At 53.8% G+C, this 19728-nt stretch overlaps 10 protein-coding genes across 10 annotated transcripts; 7 read left to right on the forward strand and 3 right to left on the reverse strand.

Moving 5' to 3' along the window:
* Positions 1-148: 148 nt before the first annotated feature.
* On the forward strand, positions 149-1122 carry HMPREF1541_04543 (uncharacterized protein; the record flags this gene model as incomplete). The annotated part of the gene is made up of 2 exons (XM_008718888.1): positions 149-245; positions 296-1122. 2 exons carry the CDS (start codon positions 149-151, stop codon positions 1120-1122), a joined length of 924 nt encoding a protein of 307 aa, XP_008717110.1.
* Positions 1123-1589: 467 nt separating this feature from the next.
* HMPREF1541_04544 (UV excision repair protein Rad23) lies at positions 1590-3024 on the forward strand (the record flags this gene model as incomplete). Its single annotated transcript, XM_008718889.1, has 5 exons — positions 1590-1655; positions 1714-1786; positions 1835-1914; positions 1964-2746; positions 2800-3024. 5 exons carry the CDS (start codon positions 1590-1592, stop codon positions 3022-3024), a joined length of 1227 nt encoding a protein of 408 aa, XP_008717111.1.
* Positions 3025-3811: 787 nt separating this feature from the next.
* HMPREF1541_04545 (uncharacterized protein) lies at positions 3812-5640 on the reverse strand (the record flags this gene model as incomplete). The annotated part of the gene is made up of 4 exons (XM_008718890.1): positions 3812-4883; positions 4930-5054; positions 5101-5483; positions 5532-5640. The coding sequence occupies 4 exons, from the start codon at positions 5638-5640 to the stop codon at positions 3812-3814; spliced, it is 1689 nt and encodes a 562-aa protein (XP_008717112.1).
* A 1047-nt stretch (positions 5641-6687) lies between these two features.
* On the forward strand, positions 6688-7290 carry HMPREF1541_04546 (E3 ubiquitin ligase complex SCF subunit sconC; the record flags this gene model as incomplete). Its single annotated transcript, XM_008718891.1, has 3 exons — positions 6688-6748; positions 6798-7060; positions 7117-7290. The coding sequence occupies 3 exons, from the start codon at positions 6688-6690 to the stop codon at positions 7288-7290; spliced, it is 498 nt and encodes a 165-aa protein (XP_008717113.1).
* Positions 7291-8031: 741 nt separating this feature from the next.
* Positions 8032-8360, reverse strand: HMPREF1541_04547 (60S ribosomal protein L39; the record flags this gene model as incomplete). The annotated part of the gene is made up of 2 exons (XM_008718892.1): positions 8032-8080; positions 8191-8360. 2 exons carry the CDS (start codon positions 8358-8360, stop codon positions 8032-8034), a joined length of 219 nt encoding a protein of 72 aa, XP_008717114.1.
* A 388-nt stretch (positions 8361-8748) lies between these two features.
* On the forward strand, positions 8749-9652 carry HMPREF1541_04548 (uncharacterized protein; the record flags this gene model as incomplete). The annotated part of the gene is made up of 2 exons (XM_008718893.1): positions 8749-8805; positions 8936-9652. The coding sequence occupies 2 exons, from the start codon at positions 8749-8751 to the stop codon at positions 9650-9652; spliced, it is 774 nt and encodes a 257-aa protein (XP_008717115.1).
* A 394-nt stretch (positions 9653-10046) lies between these two features.
* HMPREF1541_04549 (uncharacterized protein) lies at positions 10047-10799 on the forward strand (the record flags this gene model as incomplete). Its single annotated transcript, XM_008718894.1, has 1 exon — positions 10047-10799. The coding sequence occupies one exon, from the start codon at positions 10047-10049 to the stop codon at positions 10797-10799; it is 753 nt and encodes a 250-aa protein (XP_008717116.1).
* A 708-nt stretch (positions 10800-11507) lies between these two features.
* Positions 11508-12290, forward strand: HMPREF1541_04550 (uncharacterized protein; the record flags this gene model as incomplete). The annotated part of the gene is made up of 1 exon (XM_008718895.1): positions 11508-12290. One exon carries the CDS (start codon positions 11508-11510, stop codon positions 12288-12290), a length of 783 nt encoding a protein of 260 aa, XP_008717117.1.
* Positions 12291-12986: 696 nt separating this feature from the next.
* HMPREF1541_04551 (protein hob3) lies at positions 12987-13917 on the reverse strand (the record flags this gene model as incomplete). Its single annotated transcript, XM_008718896.1, has 4 exons — positions 12987-13440; positions 13488-13635; positions 13686-13759; positions 13808-13917. The coding sequence occupies 4 exons, from the start codon at positions 13915-13917 to the stop codon at positions 12987-12989; spliced, it is 786 nt and encodes a 261-aa protein (XP_008717118.1).
* A 3244-nt stretch (positions 13918-17161) lies between these two features.
* On the forward strand, positions 17162-18776 carry HMPREF1541_04552 (uncharacterized protein; the record flags this gene model as incomplete). Its single annotated transcript, XM_008718897.1, has 3 exons — positions 17162-17923; positions 18001-18588; positions 18645-18776. The coding sequence occupies 3 exons, from the start codon at positions 17162-17164 to the stop codon at positions 18774-18776; spliced, it is 1482 nt and encodes a 493-aa protein (XP_008717119.1).
* Positions 18777-19728: the final 952 nt, after the last annotated feature.

Here is a 19728-nt window from a genome sequence, read left to right on the forward strand (position 1 = left end):
GCATCAACTTGGACTGTGTTTGACCTCTCAGCGTGACACAGGGATTCCGGGTATTGACATGTCTGCCATCAGGATGATTGGAATTGGGTACTCAGACTTTCGGTAACACATTAAGAGGGTGCCGATTTCAAGCTCCCGTCTCGCCACGATGGCGCAGTACGTCTACGAAGACCAAAGCCAGCAAGTGTTTTCGAAACCGGAATGGGTTGCGACTGAGGGTCGCGGCTCTATCAATCACAACAATGGTACTTTCGTGCAATAGCATGGGCTCTGTTGATTGCTGACAAGATTATAGTGCTCTACTACTTTATGCATTCGCCATTCTTTGAGCCTGGCTGCAGAAATGCAGAAGTCTTTGACGACCGGAGAGACATGGACAAGTGGATCAGGATCATTGGGACGTACAAGTCATTTCACGAGGAGATGGCCAAGAAGCCTGGCGTCGAGTACATCCTGCTGCACGACCCTGAAGACGCAAATACGATGGTAGACACGGCCAGCGGGATTCCTGAACGGTCGTCGTTGTATATCATTCGAAAGCAGCGGAGACATAACGCCCACTCCATTTCGCCCATGGCATACTACTGGTGCATGGGCATCCGCATCTTCCAAGCGCCTTGTGCAGCCAACGTGCTAACGCCGAGAATCCTTGACCTGTCGACCGCACTCAACAAAAGTTTCGAGAAGATAGCGCAGCTCTCGGTGTTTTCTGCCACATATGGTCATACGTGGGAAAAGCCAGGACAGAAGTCTGGCAAGAAAACTACGGCGGAGTTGGGACAGCAGAGCAAGGATACGACACCAGCACCGACACAAAATAATGGTGCTACCGAAGGCCTCGGATTGACGATTGCCTCTGCAGCTAAGGACGAGGAAGGCGATTCACGAACACTGGCGCAGGCATTGAGATTGACGAACCAGTATCGAAAGGAGTACGCGGATGAGGTGACATTGGTGGGCGAACCAGGGAACTTTCGATTTAGCAAGGATAGAGGGCAAGCTGGCCTAACCGCCACTGGGCAGCCGAGGGATGGTTCGAGAGCGGCCACTCCGCTGCAGTCCAGGGCAGCTTCTGTGGCTATGGCTAGGCAAGCCTCTGCTTCGAGCAAGGGCGGCCGGTAGAGGACCGGGCTGTGGAGTGAAGTGGCGCTGAGGTGGTGCCTAGGCCTACAGAAATGCTGCAAACGCCAGAGGTTGTGAGATTGGATGTGAGAGTCACAGGCAGAAGCGGCAGGTCAACGGCAGGTCAGTGAGAGAAATAGAGTGGTATAGAAGCTCTATCACAAGGCAACTGCAGAGGCTTGGCAGAATCAGGCAGAGCGGCTCTCTCGCGTCATTCATGCCGCCAACACCTGCGGCCTAAAGATGTTGTTACCTCGACTTCCGCTCCACTTGTTTCCTCCGCCATCTTACTACTTTGTTGCGAACCGAACTTCTCACGCACGCCACGGTCAAAGCGCACATTGTTGAACCGTAAATTGATTTTCTCTTACGTCTTTCAATCGTGGGCGGCGAACCGTTCGATAGTGGGGCAAGATGAAGCTCAACTTCAAGGTAGGCTCGTTGTTGCCACAACCTCGAACTCATGTATGCTGACTCGGACACAGGATTTGAAGCAGCAGAAGTTCAGTATCGAGGCTGAGCCCTCGGATACGGTACGCACGCTCCCTCCCCACCTCGATCGTCTGGACTCGATACTCATTATTTCCGCAGATCGCGCAGGTCAAGGAGAAGGTCGCCGCTGAGAAGGGATGGGAGGCTTCCAGCCAAAAGCTCATCTACTCTGGTGCGTCTCAGGAGTTGTGCAATCATTACAAACACTCATGAACCACAGGCAAGGTCCTCGCTGATGCGAACACGGTCGAGTCCTACAAAATCGAAGAGAAGGGCTTTATAGTATGCATGATCACCAAGGTCAGATCATGTCCTTCGCATCTCCTACTCAGCAGCTAACATCTACCAGCCAAAGGCGGCTCCCGCGCCCAAGCCTGCTCCTCCTGCCACACCCGCTCAGCCTGCCTCGACCCCTGCGCAACCCGCTGCGCCTCAGCAACAGCCCGCTCCCGCTGCTTCAAATCCACCCGCCACACCTACCCCCGCTCAGCCTGCGACTGGAGCTGCTCCTGCCGGCAGTGCGCAGTTCAACGACCCCTCTGCTATGCTAATCGGCAACCGAAATGAATCGACCATAAGAGAGATGGAGGCTATGGGTTTTGGACGACCAGAGATTGAGCGTGCACTCCGTGCAGCTTTCTACAACCCCGACCGGGCTATTGAATATCTACTCAATGGCATTCCCGAGCACGTCCAGACCGAGCAGCGACAACCGCCTGCTGGTGGCGCGCAAGCCCCAACTTCACCTCCTCCCGCCGCGAACCCTGGCACCGCTCCCGCCGCGCCTGCCCCCGAACCCTCTGGCGGCGATGAACCAGTCAACCTCTTTGAAGCTGCCGCTGCCGCTCAGGGTGGCACCCGTGGAAGCGGTGGCGCTCGGAGTGGCGCTGCTGGTGGAGGTGCCGCGGCTGGTGCAGCGGCTGGTCTTGGTGCGGGTGCAGGTGCGGGCGCTGGTGGACAGATGAACATGGACTTCCTCCGTAATTCTCAGCACTTCCAACACCTCCGCCAGCTGGTTCAGCAACAGCCCGCTATGCTCGAGCCCATTCTGCAGCAGGTTGCGGAAGGCAACCCTCAGCTTGCCCAGATGATTGGTCAGAATCAGGAGCAATTCTTGCAGCTATTGGCCGAGGTAAGTGACCCTGTGTCATTTCCAAGATTGTGCAGACGCTAATTGACTTGCAGGACATGGGCGGCGAAGAAGGTGGCCCACTGCGTCCCGGCGTGCAAATCGAGGTGACCGTTGAAGAGCAAGATGCCATCGAGCGGCTGACCCGACTCGGCTTCTCCCGCGATGCGGTCATCCAGGCCTACTTTGCGTGCGACAAGAACGAAGAGCTGGCTGCCAACTTTCTCTTCGACCAGCCAGAGGATGAGGACGATCAGCCACCCGCCACTGGAGGCCAGTGAACCTATCCCTCTCCACACCACCGCCACGGCCGACTTAGCTTTGAGCTGACAAAAGACCCGCATACGTTCGACAATTGGCATATGATATCAGCGTGGTAGACTGGTGCGCCACATCGCCCTCCCACCAAAGGCGGAAGGCGAAGAGGCATGGGCAGCGAACGTGAACTCCAGAAGGACGTGTCCAAATACCTGTCCACAGAGAGAGAGACACACACATAACACACAACACACGTGCGAACGAAAGCCGGACTTGGTTGGGCCCCAGTGGCAGTGATTGGCAAGGGTTCTAGTCTATACCAAATCAACACCTCATGATCCCCGGGGACTTGAACAGACCTGCAGCAGCTCAGGCGAATAAGCAAATCATCACCCTTCCTGCCCCAGCCTTTCTTTTATCTATCCATCCATCCATCCATCCATCCATACCCTCGATGATTGATGCCTTCTGTGTATGATTGTCGTAGAGGCCCGACTGAGGTACAGTACAGTAGAGCCGGTACCGACTAAAAGGCAACGTCGAGCGCGGAGACCGTATTATTGCTTCTCTACTGATCTTTAGTCTGAAGCCTGACTTCTACAGCAGTCCTCAGGAAGGCTGCTCTCCGTACGCAAACTTGGGTATCTCATCATCGCAGCATCTTCCCCGTCCCAAAAGCCTCAGGATGCCCGCCCCAGCTGACGTTCCAATGTGCCCCTCGCGCTCACGTCTGTCCAGGCCCCTTCCCCTTTCTCGCCCTCGCGTCAACAACGGCACACATTTTTCGATGTGTGCGAACCTTTGTCATTGTCATTCGCAAACGCGCTCAACTCTCCAAACTCCCAAGCCCCTTCTCCCAACCACGCGCTGTAGAGTCGGCAAGATGCCATCGTCCCCGAAATCCATGTCGTCCAGGTTGAGGTGCTTTCTCCACGTCCCCAGATTGCGCAGCGCTAGTTGCACGTCCTGTCGCTCAAACTCCACCTGGAAGCTGAAATCTCGTACGTCCGGGTACTGGCCGTCTGGGAGGCGCCAGGCGGACAGCGGCGCAGCGACGAAAACGTCCGTGGACTGGCTGTGAGGGGTCAGACGCTCGATGAGGGATGGATCGCAGGTCGGGACGTGCTGCATGAGCAGAAAGAGTAGATCGCGTTGCGGAAGGCCTAGCAGCGGGATCGTGCTGATGTTGAGGGGCTTGTCGGAGGTAGGGTGGTTTGGTGGCGGCGAGCCGAGGAGGTAAGTGGGAGGTGGGTAGGTCTTCCACCAGAAGACTTCGATGTTTTCCGAGGATGATGAAGTTGTGTTGAGGGACTGTTGAACAATGCTGGGAACGGAGAGTTGTGCCGGGACAATGCCGGCCTGGTGATAGCTGCCCATGAGGGTGGCGAGGAGCAGGTTGAAGACTGCCCAGGAACTCCAGAATGCTGTGCGAAGGCGGGGCGATGTGGGGAGCCGAAGGCAGGTCAGAAGTAACGGAACACAGGGAAGCAAGAACCTGGATTCCTGGTGAGGGATGATGGAGAGGATGAGGATCGATGTCGTGGCAGAAGAGAGTCGAGGATTGAACAGCACCGATGTCAGCGTGCGCTGGCCGAAAGGATAGCACTGTCCAACGAGGAGGACGAGGGCAGGCCCAAGAAGCTGGGGCAAGTTTGCGAGGAGGTGTTGGTAGTGAGGGTGGAGGCCATGTTGGGCGAGATTGGAGGTTTGGGAGTTGTAGATGATGTTGTTGAGAGGAGTTATTACTGGCGAACTGCTGATATGGCGAAACAAGGCGCGGTAAGAGTCGTTCGCCTCGGGTTTATAGTATGCTGTGTCGGTCGCAACAGCGATAAAGGTCCAAAATAAGCCGGAGACGATAATGGTGAAGAAGCAAGAAGGTCTAGCTAGTCAGGTCTGACCGTTGAGCTGGCTCGTAGTCGGCTTACCTATTCCAAAACTGTGGCAGCAGTGTGATGCCGGGTATCATAACGAAAGCTGGAAACGTGATTCGGTTGAAAGTGCCAAAGACAAGCAAGAAGGCCAAGACAAAGCTTGAAGAGAGCGAAGCATTCTGAAATCATGAGCTGGGAATCAGGAGGATAAGTTGAGGCTCCTACCTCTTCATTGGCTATGCGCTCTATCAACACAAGACTCCAAAGCACAATAAGGGTCTCCACGGAGTTGGAAAAGGTGTGGGTCTGATAGGTCCAGGTCACGTACGACGAAGCCACCAGTACCACCGCCTGTCTCCGATATCTTGGGGAATGAACCAGCTCATGAATGGCCCAATCTTCCAGTACGAAGCTGAGGATGAACATGACAACTCGCAAGGTATAGTAGATGGCGGTGGTATCAACAGGCTCGTCACTACCGCGTGGCCACAGCCACTGGAGAAGGACCATTGGCAAGCCGTACGCTGGCCATAGCGGGAAGACACTGCGAATCGGTCGGTCTGAGGTCCATTCCCACGTCCGACGGCTTGGGTAGTCGAAGACAGTACCTTTTTTGCTATCAGTACCTCGGACTCGCGAGGTGGGAATGCCCTTACCTGCGATGACTTCTGGTCCTTGGAAGTTCTCGTCTGGATGCAGATAACTCGGACACAGCGCAAAGTAGATGCGCACAAACAACAGTAGTAGATAGGTGCGCCGCCACATCTTGCAGCGAAAGTCAGCAAAGCAGATGAGATCAAGGCGATTGCGCAGGAGTATCTGCCTCTGGGAAGAGGAGCGGTTTGCAATCGCGCATAGTTCTATACCGCAGATGCACTACCTCAGTAAAGGCAGCAGGAACGCGAGCACAGTCGAGAGCAATGACGCGATGCGAAGCGCTACGGGACCGAGAGGCCTGATGCTCTTAGGGCAGCCGCGACGAGCGTGATAGCGATCGCATGATGATTGCAAAGCAAGGAAATGTCAGGCAGATTATGCCAGGCTAGACGATGGCCTGTCACGATCGCGCCCGGTTCAAGGGGCAGACGCGACGTCGATCATTTGGCGCGAGTGACAAGGCCCAAAGTGGTAAGAAGAATAGAGATCCGGAATGTGTCTATTCACCGAAGCTATCTACTCTTTCATTAGCGCATTGACACACCATCGCCATACTGTTAAAGCATTGTTCCTGTCACAGTGACTCGGCATTGAACATGTGCTGTTTGCAGAGCTTGGCTTTGATTACGTTTAACAATGAGATGATCCTCTTCCTTCGTAAGTTTCTCTGATCACTCACTGTTTGTATCACATTAGAATCGCACTGTCAGCTTGGCGAGACTGTTCAGAATCCTTCAACCATAGGTGAGTAAGTCGAATCCCTAGCCCGCCCTTCAGTCCCAGGAGCACCTATTTCCACCAAAAGTTCTTTTATCCGCAAAGCCGGCGCAAGGCCGTTTCAGGCACCAGGCAACTCGCCAAGACTGGCGGACCCCACCTGCAGCCTGCGCCCGCCCCGCGGCGGCAGCACCTGCCCAAGGTCTTTGTGCAAGCCATGTCACTTGCAATCACTCCTGCATCTGAATCATCCTTGTAGTCACCACTTCACCCAGGCCCCAGCATTCTCTGATTACTTAATTCTTCCATTCTTCCACTTTACGGCCTTACTGCCTGCGACTTCGCATACGCTTACTCAGACGGCTCCGAGCAGATCCTCCAGACCAGTTCGACTTATCCATTCCATCCATCCTCACACACCTATTCACTACCGTCGCAATGGCTGCCGACAATAGCAAGCTCACTCTCATGAGCTCTGATGGCGAGAACGTTGATGTCGGTAAGTTCGGCTTTTCTCCGCGCTTCAAGTTGTTGCTAACATGTAAAAGAGCGTGGCGTTGCCGAGCGATCGGTCCTGATCAAGAACATGGTTGGCGACTTGGGCGAGGATGCCATCACCGAGCCGATTCCTATTCCCAATGTTAATGCTGCTGTGCTAAAGAAGGTCATCGAGTGGTGCACCCATCACAAGGACGACCCCGAGAAAGCCAACGAGGACGAGTCCGATTCCCGCAAGAAGTCCACCGAGATCGATGAGTGGGACCAGAAGTTCATGCAGGTCGATCAAGAGATGCTGTTCGAGATCATCTTGGTAAGTTGCTGTCACGGAGATTGCTTTGTGAAGCATACTAATTGAGTATTAATTAGGCTGCCAACTACCTTGACATCAAGGCTCTCCTTGACGTCGGCTGCAAGACCGTCGCCAACATGATCAAGGGCAAGTCTCCCGAGGAGATCCGGAAGACGTTCAATATCCAGAACGACTTCACCCCTGAGGAGGAGGATCAAATCCGTCGCGAGAACGAATGGGCTGAAGAGTGAGTTGTTCTGTCCCTGGCAATCTATTCATTACTGACCATCTCAGCCGCTGAACATCTTCTACCCGCTTCGACGACAGCCGCATGCGTAGAGGCGCGCTGCGTGTGACAATGAGTCACTCTACGTCCTGCATCTGCGAAGGCGTTTCGGGCATCACCAACAACCGACATGGGTGGAGTTTGGGTTCGGGGCTCACAGCGGCTTATGATATGATGCATTCGATCCTCCGCAATGGCATGACAGGGACAAGTTTGAGGTTGGTCAGGTTCCGGCTCATCGAGCAGCTATTAGAACCGAGCCAAATCAATCAAAGCATTCATCATCATCACAGTAGCCCCCAGTTCTGCGAATAGATGGATACTGAATCAACACCTCTCACGAGGCATTTGAAACAGCTTGAACACCTTCACTTCGAACTTGTCGCCGTGTTCAAAGACTACTCTCACCTCACGTGGATGTAGAATAGGGCATGTTGCTTCAAGCTTGGTTATCATTGATCGTGACGGACACAATCTGCTAATCGAAGACTTCGGCTTCCATGACCACATTGCACTCTTCATCGTAAGTGCCTGCGAGGGTCTTCACGTTTTTCCCCAGAGCTTGTGCACGCGTGCTTGAAGAGCAATAAATGCTGAGGGTCCGCGAATTATCTTCCGAAGGATCCTCCATCATCAAACAACCATCAATGCCTCTCTCCAGTCTCTCGAGTAACCGACATCGCCCATTGTTCACATAACGAGTCATCTAGATGCCGATTCTGGTCTTGCGCCAATGTCTTCGCTTAGCATTGTATCTATAGTCCTGAGTCAGTATTCTGCCATGTTCATCGTACTGCATCGCCCTGAAAGGTCTACTACGAGTAGCCGAGTGTTGCGAGCGACGGTAAGGGGGGAGGCGCTGTACCTGATGGTGTTGCCAGTTCTCAGACGAATCCATTGAGGGATGGGGCGGTTCTGCTTCTGCGCTTTGGCGAGCTTTTGCTTCGTGCGGAAGGACTTGTGACTCTGGGGATAATTGTCAGTCTTGGGTTTCCATCTCTTGTCTCTTGAAAGGGTAGGCGAACGTACCGGCATCTTGACGGTATTGTCGGATGTCGAGGCGTGGGTTGGTGAAAGGAATATCGTCGAGGTCCAAAGGCGCATCCAAGGCGGGACGTTCGAGATTGGCGAGTGTGCGGTCCTGTGTGAGGCTTGGCGCCTAGAGTTTGAAAAATCACGTGATGGGTCGCCGAAGTCAAGCGACAAATGAGGTCAGTGGTGGGCTTTGGAATGAGGCTCCGAGGTTAAGGGCGCGGCCGGAGTCGGAGCTTTGCGCCAACTCCGCGATCATTGTCTAGAGATTATTCTTTTGGTGATTGTGAGCTCGCTCTACGTTCTCTTCGAGTGAGCCGCGCTTCAAATCGACAGTGTTGAAGTATTGGTTGGAGAGTGGAGGTGACCACATTTTCGACACGCAGCCAATATGTCGTCGTCAAAGCTCAGGATATTGGTGCCAGTCAAGCGGGTCATTGACTATGCTGTAGGTCCTCCCAGCTGTACGATGCACAAGCCACCAGAACCTCTTGCAGGCTATCAGCTATCGCGACCGCTCATTGAGGCCTCACAGCCTCAATAGAACTCTTCTTCCCCTCCAGGACTGACACTATCAGGTCAAACCCCGCGTCAAGGCCAACAAGACCGGCGTCGAAACGTCAGGCGTCAAACACTCTATGAATCCTTTCGACGAGCTCTCGGTCGAGGAGGCTGTCAGCCTACGTGACAAACGCAAGTTACCGGTTGAAGATATTGTCGCCGTCAGCGCTGGCCCGGCCAAAGCTGTCGAGACTCTGCGGACCGCCATGGCTATGGGCGCCGACCGGTCTATCCACGTTGAAGTGGCCGAAGACAAGCCTCTGGAGCCGTTAGGCGTGGCAAAGATGCTCAAGGCCATTGCGGAGCAGGAGAAGAGCAACCTGATCTTTCTAGGCAAGCAGGCTATCGATGACGACAGTGGCCAGACAGGCCAGATGCTTGCCGGACTACTGAATTGGCCCCAGGCGACGCAAGCGAGCGAGGTTACTATCTCGGGAGAAGACGTCACGGTAGAGCGAGAGGTTGACGGCGGTACCGAGACCCTCAAGGCGAAGCTGCCGATGATCATCACAACTGATTTACGACTGAATGAGCCTCGCTATGCGAGCTTGCCAAATATCATGAAGGCCAAGAAGAAGAAGGTGGACAAGAAGACGTTGCAAGACCTTGGTATCGATTCCGAACCTAGACTGAAGACTGTCAAGGTGGAAGAGCCTCCAGCACGGCAGGGAGGTGGGAAGGTTGAGGATGTGGATGGCATGATCAGCAAGCTGAAGGAGTTGGGTGCTCTGTGAGAATACCTGCAAGATTGTCGGATGACACTGGCCGTCGGATTCTGTTCGAAGTACGGCACACCGGTATGTATATACTATGTCTACGGAAGCAATTCACTTTATCAATACAGATCGTGGGCATTATTCTCAACGCATACAACGCGGCCAATTCGTCTTATTGCGCTCTTCTCTGCCTGCTGCACTTCCTGCCTGACAGCTATTCACGCCTTTGCTATTCACCAGCCATCTTCCAAGCCTCCAGCGCTGTGCCTGTATTCACTGAAAGGAACCAGCCTATTATTCTCACCATGATACCTTTCAGCTGATATCCTACGCGGCCTCCTAGTCCTCTTCCCTTACTGCTCTTTACAGTTCTTTCCCTCTGTTCAAGTATCTCTCAAAGGATCAACTCACAATGATCGAACCAGATAGCCCTGCCGCCAAAACCCGTTCCCACAAGCGGTCCCGTCAGACCGAAGGCAATAGGCCTTCTGTGTCTGTCGGTACTGACTCAGAGTCACAGCTAAAGGATACAGGGCATTTGAATAAGAAGAGCAAGCTAGCACATAGCACCACGTTGGCCATCAAGGAGCAAGGCGTTTCTACTCGAAGAGCGCTTGCTGAAGACAGCAAAGAAGAGCGAAGCATACGAGCCGGCATTTCAAGCATCAAAGGCGATATACGATCCAAGGCGGTACCTCTCAAAAGTGCTAAGGCTATGATTCACCAAAATCACCTCAAGGCCCAAGAAGCGCACAAAAATGGGCAATCAGCGGCCACTGGTGGCCTACCAGAGCTATTTCCGGCAATGTCACCTTCGGCCCCTCGCGAAGCATATCAAATCCCAGCCTCAATCGCCAAGCATCTCATGACGCCGAATCTTCAGAACAGCAGCGTCGTCGACGCGGTCTCGGGTTGGAAGTCGAGGAACCGTGCTCATGCGGTCCGTTACCAGCGCAGACTCTGGCGTCTGACTCAAGAAGCGGTCAAAGCACGTCAGCTCACGAATGAGGAGTGGGAAGGCGAGGCCGTTGAGGAGTCGAGTTTACCTGTGGCGGTGGTGCACAGCAGTGTTTTCACCAGAAGGGGAGTGCCGGTTGGGGAGAAGACGGAAGAACAGGAGTGGAAGAGGGAGAATCGGGAGTGGAGAAGCGTTATTGCCAGTTGATCCTGAGGTGTATTGTCGAGGGCATGGAGCAAGGAAACAGGGCGAGCTTATCGGGCGCGCAGCTCTGGATACAGGTATGGCGAGGCCGGAATGGCATAGCGAGTCAAGCCTACGAGAGGATGTCATAGCAGAATCGTTAAGCTAAAACGGGATAGCAGACAGCCGGGCTTGAATTCGTGGCTGTCAATCGAGGACGTATCAATCGTTGCTGATCTCTCCAGCTCAAGGCTCACTGCATGCATCCTCGATGGATGGCGCCATGGTTCTGATCTTGTACATAGGCACAGAGGGTATCACAGTGGAAGACACAGGCCCTTGCCGCACAGAGACGCTTCAGTACCTCCAAGTCAGCATCCACCGATGTCAGCGTTGCGGGTGCCTTGCAGAAAGGTTGCCTCGCCGAACCATCGGGACCACGAAACACTGGACCACCAGTCGAGAAGCAGGACCACATCGGTCTGGACTCAGCACAGTTCTCTAGGTATGCTACTTAATGACGAGCTGTCCCGCATTTTCGTTAGCTCGTGCTCTCAACCTGTTCCATGTACGCACATTGCTCGAAATATTCATACCCTCCAGTAAACGACATTCTGAACAATACTCCCCGCGACAAACTGTCTACAACCCGAAGCCAAAGTCAGAATGGAAGACACACCGTGCTTCTTGCGCCGCTTTCGCCGTCACCAGCGCAGCACTGCGCATCACAAAATGTCGGTCGCCACCGGAGTTGCTCCTGCAAACGATAGTGGTACCAGTAGAAACAGACTTAAGCTGAACGGAGCACTCACCGTCACGACCACTGCCGTCAAAGATGGCAGCAACAGGAGCGGCGGCATGGAAACGAGCTGTATAGTCGACAACAGCCTGCAAAGTCACCCAACCACATCAGAGGCGTCCGACTCGGCGACCGTGCCGGATTCAGAACCATCGCTCCTCAGTGCCCCAGAGTCCCCCGCAACGAAGGCCGGCAATGACGAGACACACACGAAATCCGCAGAAGAGCCCAAGCCCAAGTCCAAGTGGACGCTCGCCTGGCGCTGGTGCAAACGCGCCTCGACCCCATACTCCAGCCAACCCCACAATACCACCAAAACCACAAACCAGCGGCCCCACCACCTCCCCAAGAGATACCCAGCCATGCCTCCCACGCCCGCAGACCACGTCCCCCATCAAATCCCCGCACACATCGCCGCGAAGCTCATGCACATCAACCCCAACAGCGAACATATCAAGACAGAGCGAGAGCGAAGGACGCCGGATTACCAGAGCTCGAAGCGGCTTGCCAGGACAGAGTGGGAGAACACGCGGCGGGAGTGTCGTCTGCGAAGGATCGACATGGAATACTGGGAGGGGTCGCGTGATCGTGGAAGCGCCGGCTTTCTGGCTGTCGACGTCACGGGAAGATTGAAGGCGACGCGGCTCAAACATCCCGGGCTGGGGGAATATCGAGAGTCGCCGTTCGTGAAACCTACTAGTTGTAAAGGCAGGTAAACGGAGCGAAGGAGCCGGTAGGAGATAGTTTGGAGGTGCGGCATTGAGAGGGGCGGGAACGAGCGCGCTGAGAAGGTGGAAGAGGCTTGCGAGGACGGATCGGGGCCAGGAGAGGCGTCGATGGTCGTGGTAGGAGAAGAAGGGATGGTGAGATGAGGTCTGACGAGAGCCCTGAGTCCTGGGCGTCTGAAGTCGCTGTCTCTGTCTCTGTATCGTGAGTAGGATGGGCAATTTCCTTGTCGACGCGACCTTTGAAGCGTGTGCCGTGCTATTGATCGTCAGGTTACGATAGATTTTGTAAGTGATTGATAGACCGGTGTTTCATGGACCCCTCACCGTGGCAGTGATCCGCAGCGGCTGCAAGCAATATCTTCGAGGCCAATTTGCATTGAGACCTGCAGGACTGACCTGCGGGACTGACCTGCCTCGGAAGTTCTTCGGGTGGTTCTTGAGATGGCCAGCGGGGATGGCGTATCCCGACATACCGTTGTCTTGAAGTCGGAAGAGCAGAGCACTTGGTTCACCGAACTCATCGCCATCAGTAGAAGAGGTAGCGAATATTTGAACTTTGAGGACTTCTTCATTAGCGTCCTATCTCATGGTATCGTGCGCAGCTCCTCGCCATGATTCGGCGCCGTGCTATGCTTCTCCCTCTGTGCAAATGGGTGGGAAGAATCAGAAGAAAAGGGGATTCTATCAAACAGTGCCGGCAATGGTCAATTCACGGATTTCGCTTAGGACCTGTTCAACTCGGTTATCCAAGTCTCCGCGCGCGTACTGATCTCTGGTGTCAGCATCCAAATACTGTTGTACCTGCGCCATACGCGAATAGGCTTCTGCACAGAATCGAAGTTGGATCTTAACGAGTGCTTCGAATGATGGATCCAGGTAAGGAACGCGTAGGTCAATGAGTTGCGGTAGTTCGGTGAAAAGTTGCTCGTTGAGCTGTTCGTAAGCTTGCTTCGCGACCTCAGCTTCTCGCTCGGTGCGGGGCAGTTTGGTAACATCCTTGTCGGGTTTTTCGACGAGTTTTTTGACTCTCGAACGAACGGCATCATAGTCGAGGAGCTTATTGTTGCGCTTTTTGATGCACTCGTTAATGTCGGGAAAGTAGGCACAAAATCGAGAAATTGGCTCGAGAACCGTCGTTCTAAAGGGGTATTAGAGAAACAGACGCAAACAGTATCTCATGCCTACCTGTAAGGTCCATCGAGGGCCTTGATCGTCTCCGCATCCAGATCTTCGACAGCTTGCTTGTAGGATCGTGATACGCCATCTCGAGTGCCGGCGTCTCCGTAGAACGCGTCAATCGTCTCTGCTATCCGCATCTGAGATGCTGTCATTGCTGCGGAATGTTAGGAACGGTGATGGAGAAGGGCATGGCATTGTGCGAACCTCGCAGACTATCGAGATAGCCCTTGGCCTCCTTCTGTAGCCGGTTCGCTGCCGCCTCCATCGTTCGGTACCGACTGTTTGAGAATCAGAAAGCGCAGACAGGTGAGTTGGAACAGTCTTACCGCTCCTCCACCTCGTAGTCCCGGTCCGAGGTTCGCTCCACGTGGCCCGTCTTCATCATTACCTGGGTCGTCGCCCGGTTGACGTTCTTCTTGAAGCCGGCCCACGACATCGTTGCGGAGCTGCCACAGAAGCGAGAGGTGATATTCTAGGTACCGTACAGCGGCGCAGGCGCGTTGAGCAAACTGAACAACGGGCTCGCCGAAGGCAGGACCGCTAAGGATCACAAGGTACGCGAGGTTGTAAGGGTATTCAAGCCAGCTCGTCTCGAGAGTTGAGTACTGAGGGTGTCGCAAGCAGAGGTACTCGACTGCAAGACTACAGCGGGCTCGGATTGAGAGACTGAAAGTGAGTTCGTCGACAGTAAAAGAGTCAGTGAGCACTGGCTCAGCGGTTGGCGGCCGGGGCTGCGCCATCTTGATTGACGTCGTGGTGGTGGTGGTCGGATTATTGTTTTACCGAGCCGTAGTGTGACTTACTAGGAATGTTAAGCGAATGTCCGTGAGGCTGCAGCCTTGTGGTAGAACGCCAAGTTTTTTGTGGGGCAAGTTCGTGAGCTTTAGTTCATGCTGCAGGTGGGCATGAGGGCCTCCTGGGAACAACTTGAAATGTAGTATCCAAGAGCTTGTTATGGGTCTCACGTCTACAGTGATCATTGCTGTTTCCCGATCCTTCTTCTCGAGTATTTCGGTGTCTCTGAACTGGTCTAGAACCCTATCCCCTACCGGTAGACCTCGACAAGACCGTGTACTGACATCTTGGTGTTGTTGCTCAATAGCCTCCGGCTATAATCAGAACTGGACGAGGGTACCGTCTTCAAAATATATACATCTCTGTTCCTCTACTTCGAGTGCGACGTCTGTTCATGCTTGCAGCATCTTCTCATCCTTCCATTCACTATCCCCTGTGTCATCTTCTTGTCTCTACAAAGGGTATAACGCTACCAACGATTTCAATCTTGACTGGGACTGCTGCAAGCACAAGCCAAGTCCCAAATGAGCCTTAGATCACAACTCCAGCAACAAGCAAAGAGGCCTAGCTGATGACCAGTTGAAGTCAGACGCAGTCAAGACCGAACCTTGACTTATCACCCTGGCACCTCCACTTCCAGTGGCCCCCAGAGTCTCCGAGATTGACGGTGGATTACTCTCTGCTTGTCCCAAGCCTCGAGGTACGGGCGCTACTGTGTACACTTACCCAATGACCTTGAACATTCCGGGTCGGCTTATGCCCAGACAAAGTTGCAGCAATGAGCCGTGGCTCGGAACGTCCCTTGTTAACGTCCGAGCGGCTCACATCGATTGCTCTGTCTGTTTGTTGAACCCTGCAGTCAACACAGTATATGCAGCTTGCCAGATTGGATGCAACTCAACTTGCGCTGAGAAGCATGTGCCCAGATGTGCCTGCTGTTATACCGCCCACCACAGCTGCCTGCGATATCAAGAAGTTAGCATGCTCCGGCGTAGAGCACAAACACTACACCCAATTGGATGTATAAGTCTGCGGCGACTATTAACAGGCGAGATGAAGAAACGGTATGTCTGCGGATGTCTTCACATGTCCGGCCCGGTGCGGACTGTGGATGTGCTATCGGCATTTGGTTGTACAGAGTATTCGCTGGAGGTCATGGCTTCGCTTATCCTGCAGGTCAGGCTTCCGCTCGCCTAGTTTGATGCAGCTTGATGCTCCTTGAGACAAGCTGCAGATATAAAACAGCATTAACCAAAGGATTGACCAGTGATACTCGTACGACCAATGGCCTGCCGCGCTGAAATAGGTAAGTGATTTGAAGCATACTTGACATTGCCAGCGAGCCTTGATCGGCGTCCTAGACACATATTACGGAAGGAGACGGGCATGATGGAGTTTCATGGGTCGCGCAATCCCGTCAGTCCAACAATCATTCCCGCGGACTTGCATGGAGCAGTATCCGATTCCGACGCACGTGCTTCAAGGTAAGGAGATGAGACAAAACAGCTCAGCAGGCCTGGCAGGGAGTACAAGAACCAACACACTCGATTCGAGAGAACGAATGCTTGGCCCTCATGGCGGTGAAAGAGCGGCTATGCGCGAAACGGGCAAGACACGTTTACAAGAACGAGCATGTGCAACTATTAATGGGCAAACAGGAGCGGTGACGGTGCTAGGAACGCTTGCGCTCGTACGACAATGACCCTATCCAGCTGGTGTTGCAGTGGAAATAAACATGGCCGAACACACAGACGAGCTAATCTTGACCGTCTGAAAGATGCCGGATGCAGGTCGGGATGAGGCGACGCGAGAGCTCCATCGCAACTGTGGGAGCGACACACAAATAAAATAAATATCAGGTCAAAAGCCGCTCTTTCGGCTCACACGACACACAATTTCCGTTTTAGCCAGTCCTGCTACGAGCAAATCTTGTTGCTTCATCAAACTCTTCGTCATGCTTTTTCCTAGCTCGTCATGCCATTCGCGTGGGCACCGTTTGGAGAACCCCCGCTGCGAATACTAGCATTTGGTTCAACTGCTAGCTTTTCTCGCCAGATTGTTTAAGAGGGGCACCCAGCATTTTTGAGAGAGTGACCGCATCCGAAAGCCTGAAAGCCTGGAAGGGGCCCATTCCCAACGCCTGCAGCAACACTTCCAGGCCTCGGTAGACCGTTCCGCTACGGGCATCCTCAATACCGTGACCACACACAACTGTGAGCATCCTTACCTGAGAGAAATTCTCTTCTCTCAAGCCCTACCAAAACCCCTCGGCTACCATTCATTCTTGATCCAAGTCTCAGGAGCGGCTGTTGTTCTCGTCTTCTCCCCAGCTTAAGCATCTAAATTCCGCTGGAACCCGCTAGCAACTCGCAAGCATTGAATCAAGCACTGCGGTCACTCGCTTGGCAATTCCGGACTGTCGACAGATTGGTCAGCAAACACCACCTGAAGCCCCGAAGCCCTCCAAGAGATCCAACTGCGCCTGCGGCAGGACGGGCATCCCATCTCTTGGTAGTATCCATCTCCAACTTTGTCGGGTCCCTTGGACTGCGCTCACAGCCACACTTGACGTCTGATTTCGGTCGAACAAAAGGCCTCTCCGATCTGTCATCACAAGACATTAAAGATCGCCCTCGCACCTGGCCCCGCTGACGCCACCTTACTTCCAGACATCATTCACAAGACAGTATAATATCGATAGTACTCATCTTCTAATCTGCACCAAATTCGACATTTTGAATCGACGTCACACGATCTCGCGTCGACTGCGATCACCTTATCTACCCAATCGCCACTAGAGGCGCGTCAGATAGGCACCGTTGGGCACCCCACGCCCACAAACCCACCCCTCGCAACTCGTCCCTCGAACTTTAGGGACTACGCGAATGAATCAGCCTACGCCTCCAGTCTCTGCCAATCCTTCCACCACTTCGGTCGCTTCACAACATTCTCGCTCCGACGATGAGAAGGTAACACAGTTGGCGGGTGATACGGCTCACCTGTCGGTCAACGGGAAGCCCAATGGCTCTGCCACACCCGCCATCGAAAAGCCAAAGAAGCCAAAAATGTCCTCTCGCCTGACCCGCATGTTCTCGAGAACGGACGGCAAAGAAACCGAGCTTGCTAGAAACAATGTCGAGAACTCTTCAACTGACACTCGTCACGAAGCAGACGGTACTAAGAGCCCTAGACCTTCGGTCGGCGGCAGGCTACCTTCCGCTGAGAAGAAAGAGAAGACGAGAGAAGGGTCGGTCGACGGACACCCAAGCAAACGCTTCGAGATGCGCGATGACGGCTCTCATACTCACTATCTCAAGTCACAAAAACGCAACGAGAAGCTGTCGGATATGCTCCGTGATATGCTTGGTGGCAAGAAGAAAGAGCACGATAACGAGGATAAGCAACTCTCCCTCATGTCCAACTGGGTCGACCAGCTTCGTTCTGAGCGTGACTCCTTGGCCTCGGACAAGAAGGGAGGACCCAACGCCACAGCCAACCTTGTCGAGAAGTACGGCAAGTGTCAGGAGATAGTCGGACGTGGCGCCTTTGGCATTGTTCGCATCTCCCATAAACAAGACTCCGCCGGCCATGAAATGCTCTATGCGGTCAAAGAATTCCGACGTAGACCGCAGGAGACCTCCAAGAAGGTAAGCCACCCCCCACAAATTTCAGCGACAGTACAAGAAAGCTGTTTGAAAAACAAGATTTACTAACGCTGTGATAGTACCAAAAACGCTTGACATCCGAATTCTGTATTAGTAGCTCGCTACGCCATCCCAATGTCATTCACACCTTGGACTTGCTGCAGGACGCCAAGGGTGACTACTGCGAAGTCATGGAGTATTGCGCCGGCGGTGACCTCTACACCTTGATTCTTGCTGCTGGGACCCTCCAAGTGCTCGAGGCGGACTGCTACTTCAAACAGCTTATGCGCGGTGTCGAGTATATGCATGAAATGGGCGTGGCTCATCGAGACTTGAAGCCTGAGAACCTCCTGCTTACTACCCATGGTGCACTCAAGATTACCGACTTCGGCAACGGAGAGTGTTTCCGCATGGCTTGGGAGAAGGAGGCGCATATGACAGCCGGACTCTGTGGCTCTGCTCCTTACATAGCGCCCGAGGAGTATGCTGGAGGTGAGTTCGACCCCAGAGCCGTCGATGTCTGGGCCTGTGGTGTAATCTACATGGCCATGCGGACAGGACGGCATCTGTGGCGCCTAGCCAGAAAGGATGAGGATGAGTTCTATGCCCGCTACCTCGAGGGCAGGCGAGATGAAGATGGCTACGCTCCCATCGAGAGCTTGCACAGGGTAAGTCACACATGCGCCGGTACCCCTCCTTCTGAATACAGACTAACAACCACCAGGCACGTTGTCGCAATGTCATCTACTCCATTCTCGACCCCAACCCGGGCCGGCGCATCACTGCCAGCCAGGTGCTCAAATCAGAATGGGGACGCGAAATCAAAGTGTGCAAGGCTGGTGAGGAGGGTTACTAGCCTCTCTCACCTTGACTTTATTGCACATCAAGACTTCCGAAATTTGTTACGACGTGACGACCTTGGATACACCCAGAGTATCGACCGGCAAACAGAGCTTACGACCACCCTTGCTCTTCACAGTCCTGATCTTCTATTTACCCCTTTTCAAATCTTCGCCCACAGACTCTCGGTACCAGCGGAATCTAGACATCCCGGTGACGGCCAGCCGGCTCTTTTGTTAGTCGACAGAGACCCTTTCATACAGGCGGAGCGGATTTTGCACTTCGAGCGTTCGTTTCAAATCAGCGAGCATGCGAGCGCAACACAAACCAAGCGCGCTCTCTAGGATTCGGCAGTAGTGCTTTTTCGGGGAAAGGCTGGCCCATCGATCGTTCCAGAGCTGAATGTTTAGAGCTGAGCAAGTTTTTCTTTCTGGCTTCTGTATAGCAACGCACTATAGCGATAGTAGCACAACCTCCCAACCAACCAGCAGCAGCAGCCGCCGCCGCCGCCGCATCAGCATTCATCGTTAGAAGAATTGCAGACAAAAGACACTTCGAGCTCTTACCCCCCTAACCGTGCTTCACTGCCGTCAAACCATTTCTAGACTCGCTCGCTCACCTCATCTTATCACGTGCTGCCCCCTCGCTGCCCCCTCGTTACCGATAACTACTGCCGCGTAAGTCACAAGAATCATCATCATTTCCCAGACGAGCCATTTACCTACCGCCTCTGTGTAACCGCGGTAAAGTCGCCGTGGGACCGCGGGACCTCGCAGCCCGGGTCCTCTCGGGGACAGTTTAGCTATCATGCATGTAGTAGGTGTGTGAGTAGGTGTGTGCTCTTACGGATTAGATAGCTGACGCGAGATATATCATCAGGTCGCAAAGAGGAGGCCGGCTGGATCCGATGATGGCTTTTTGCGGGATTTTGTGGCTTTGGAGCGTTGTGTCGTTAAAGGAATCTAAGC

This window comes from Cyphellophora europaea (genome assembly GCF_000365145.1).
Source record: "Cyphellophora europaea CBS 101466 unplaced genomic scaffold supercont1.4, whole genome shotgun sequence".
Lineage (NCBI taxonomy): Eukaryota > Fungi > Ascomycota > Eurotiomycetes > Chaetothyriales > Cyphellophoraceae > Cyphellophora > Cyphellophora europaea.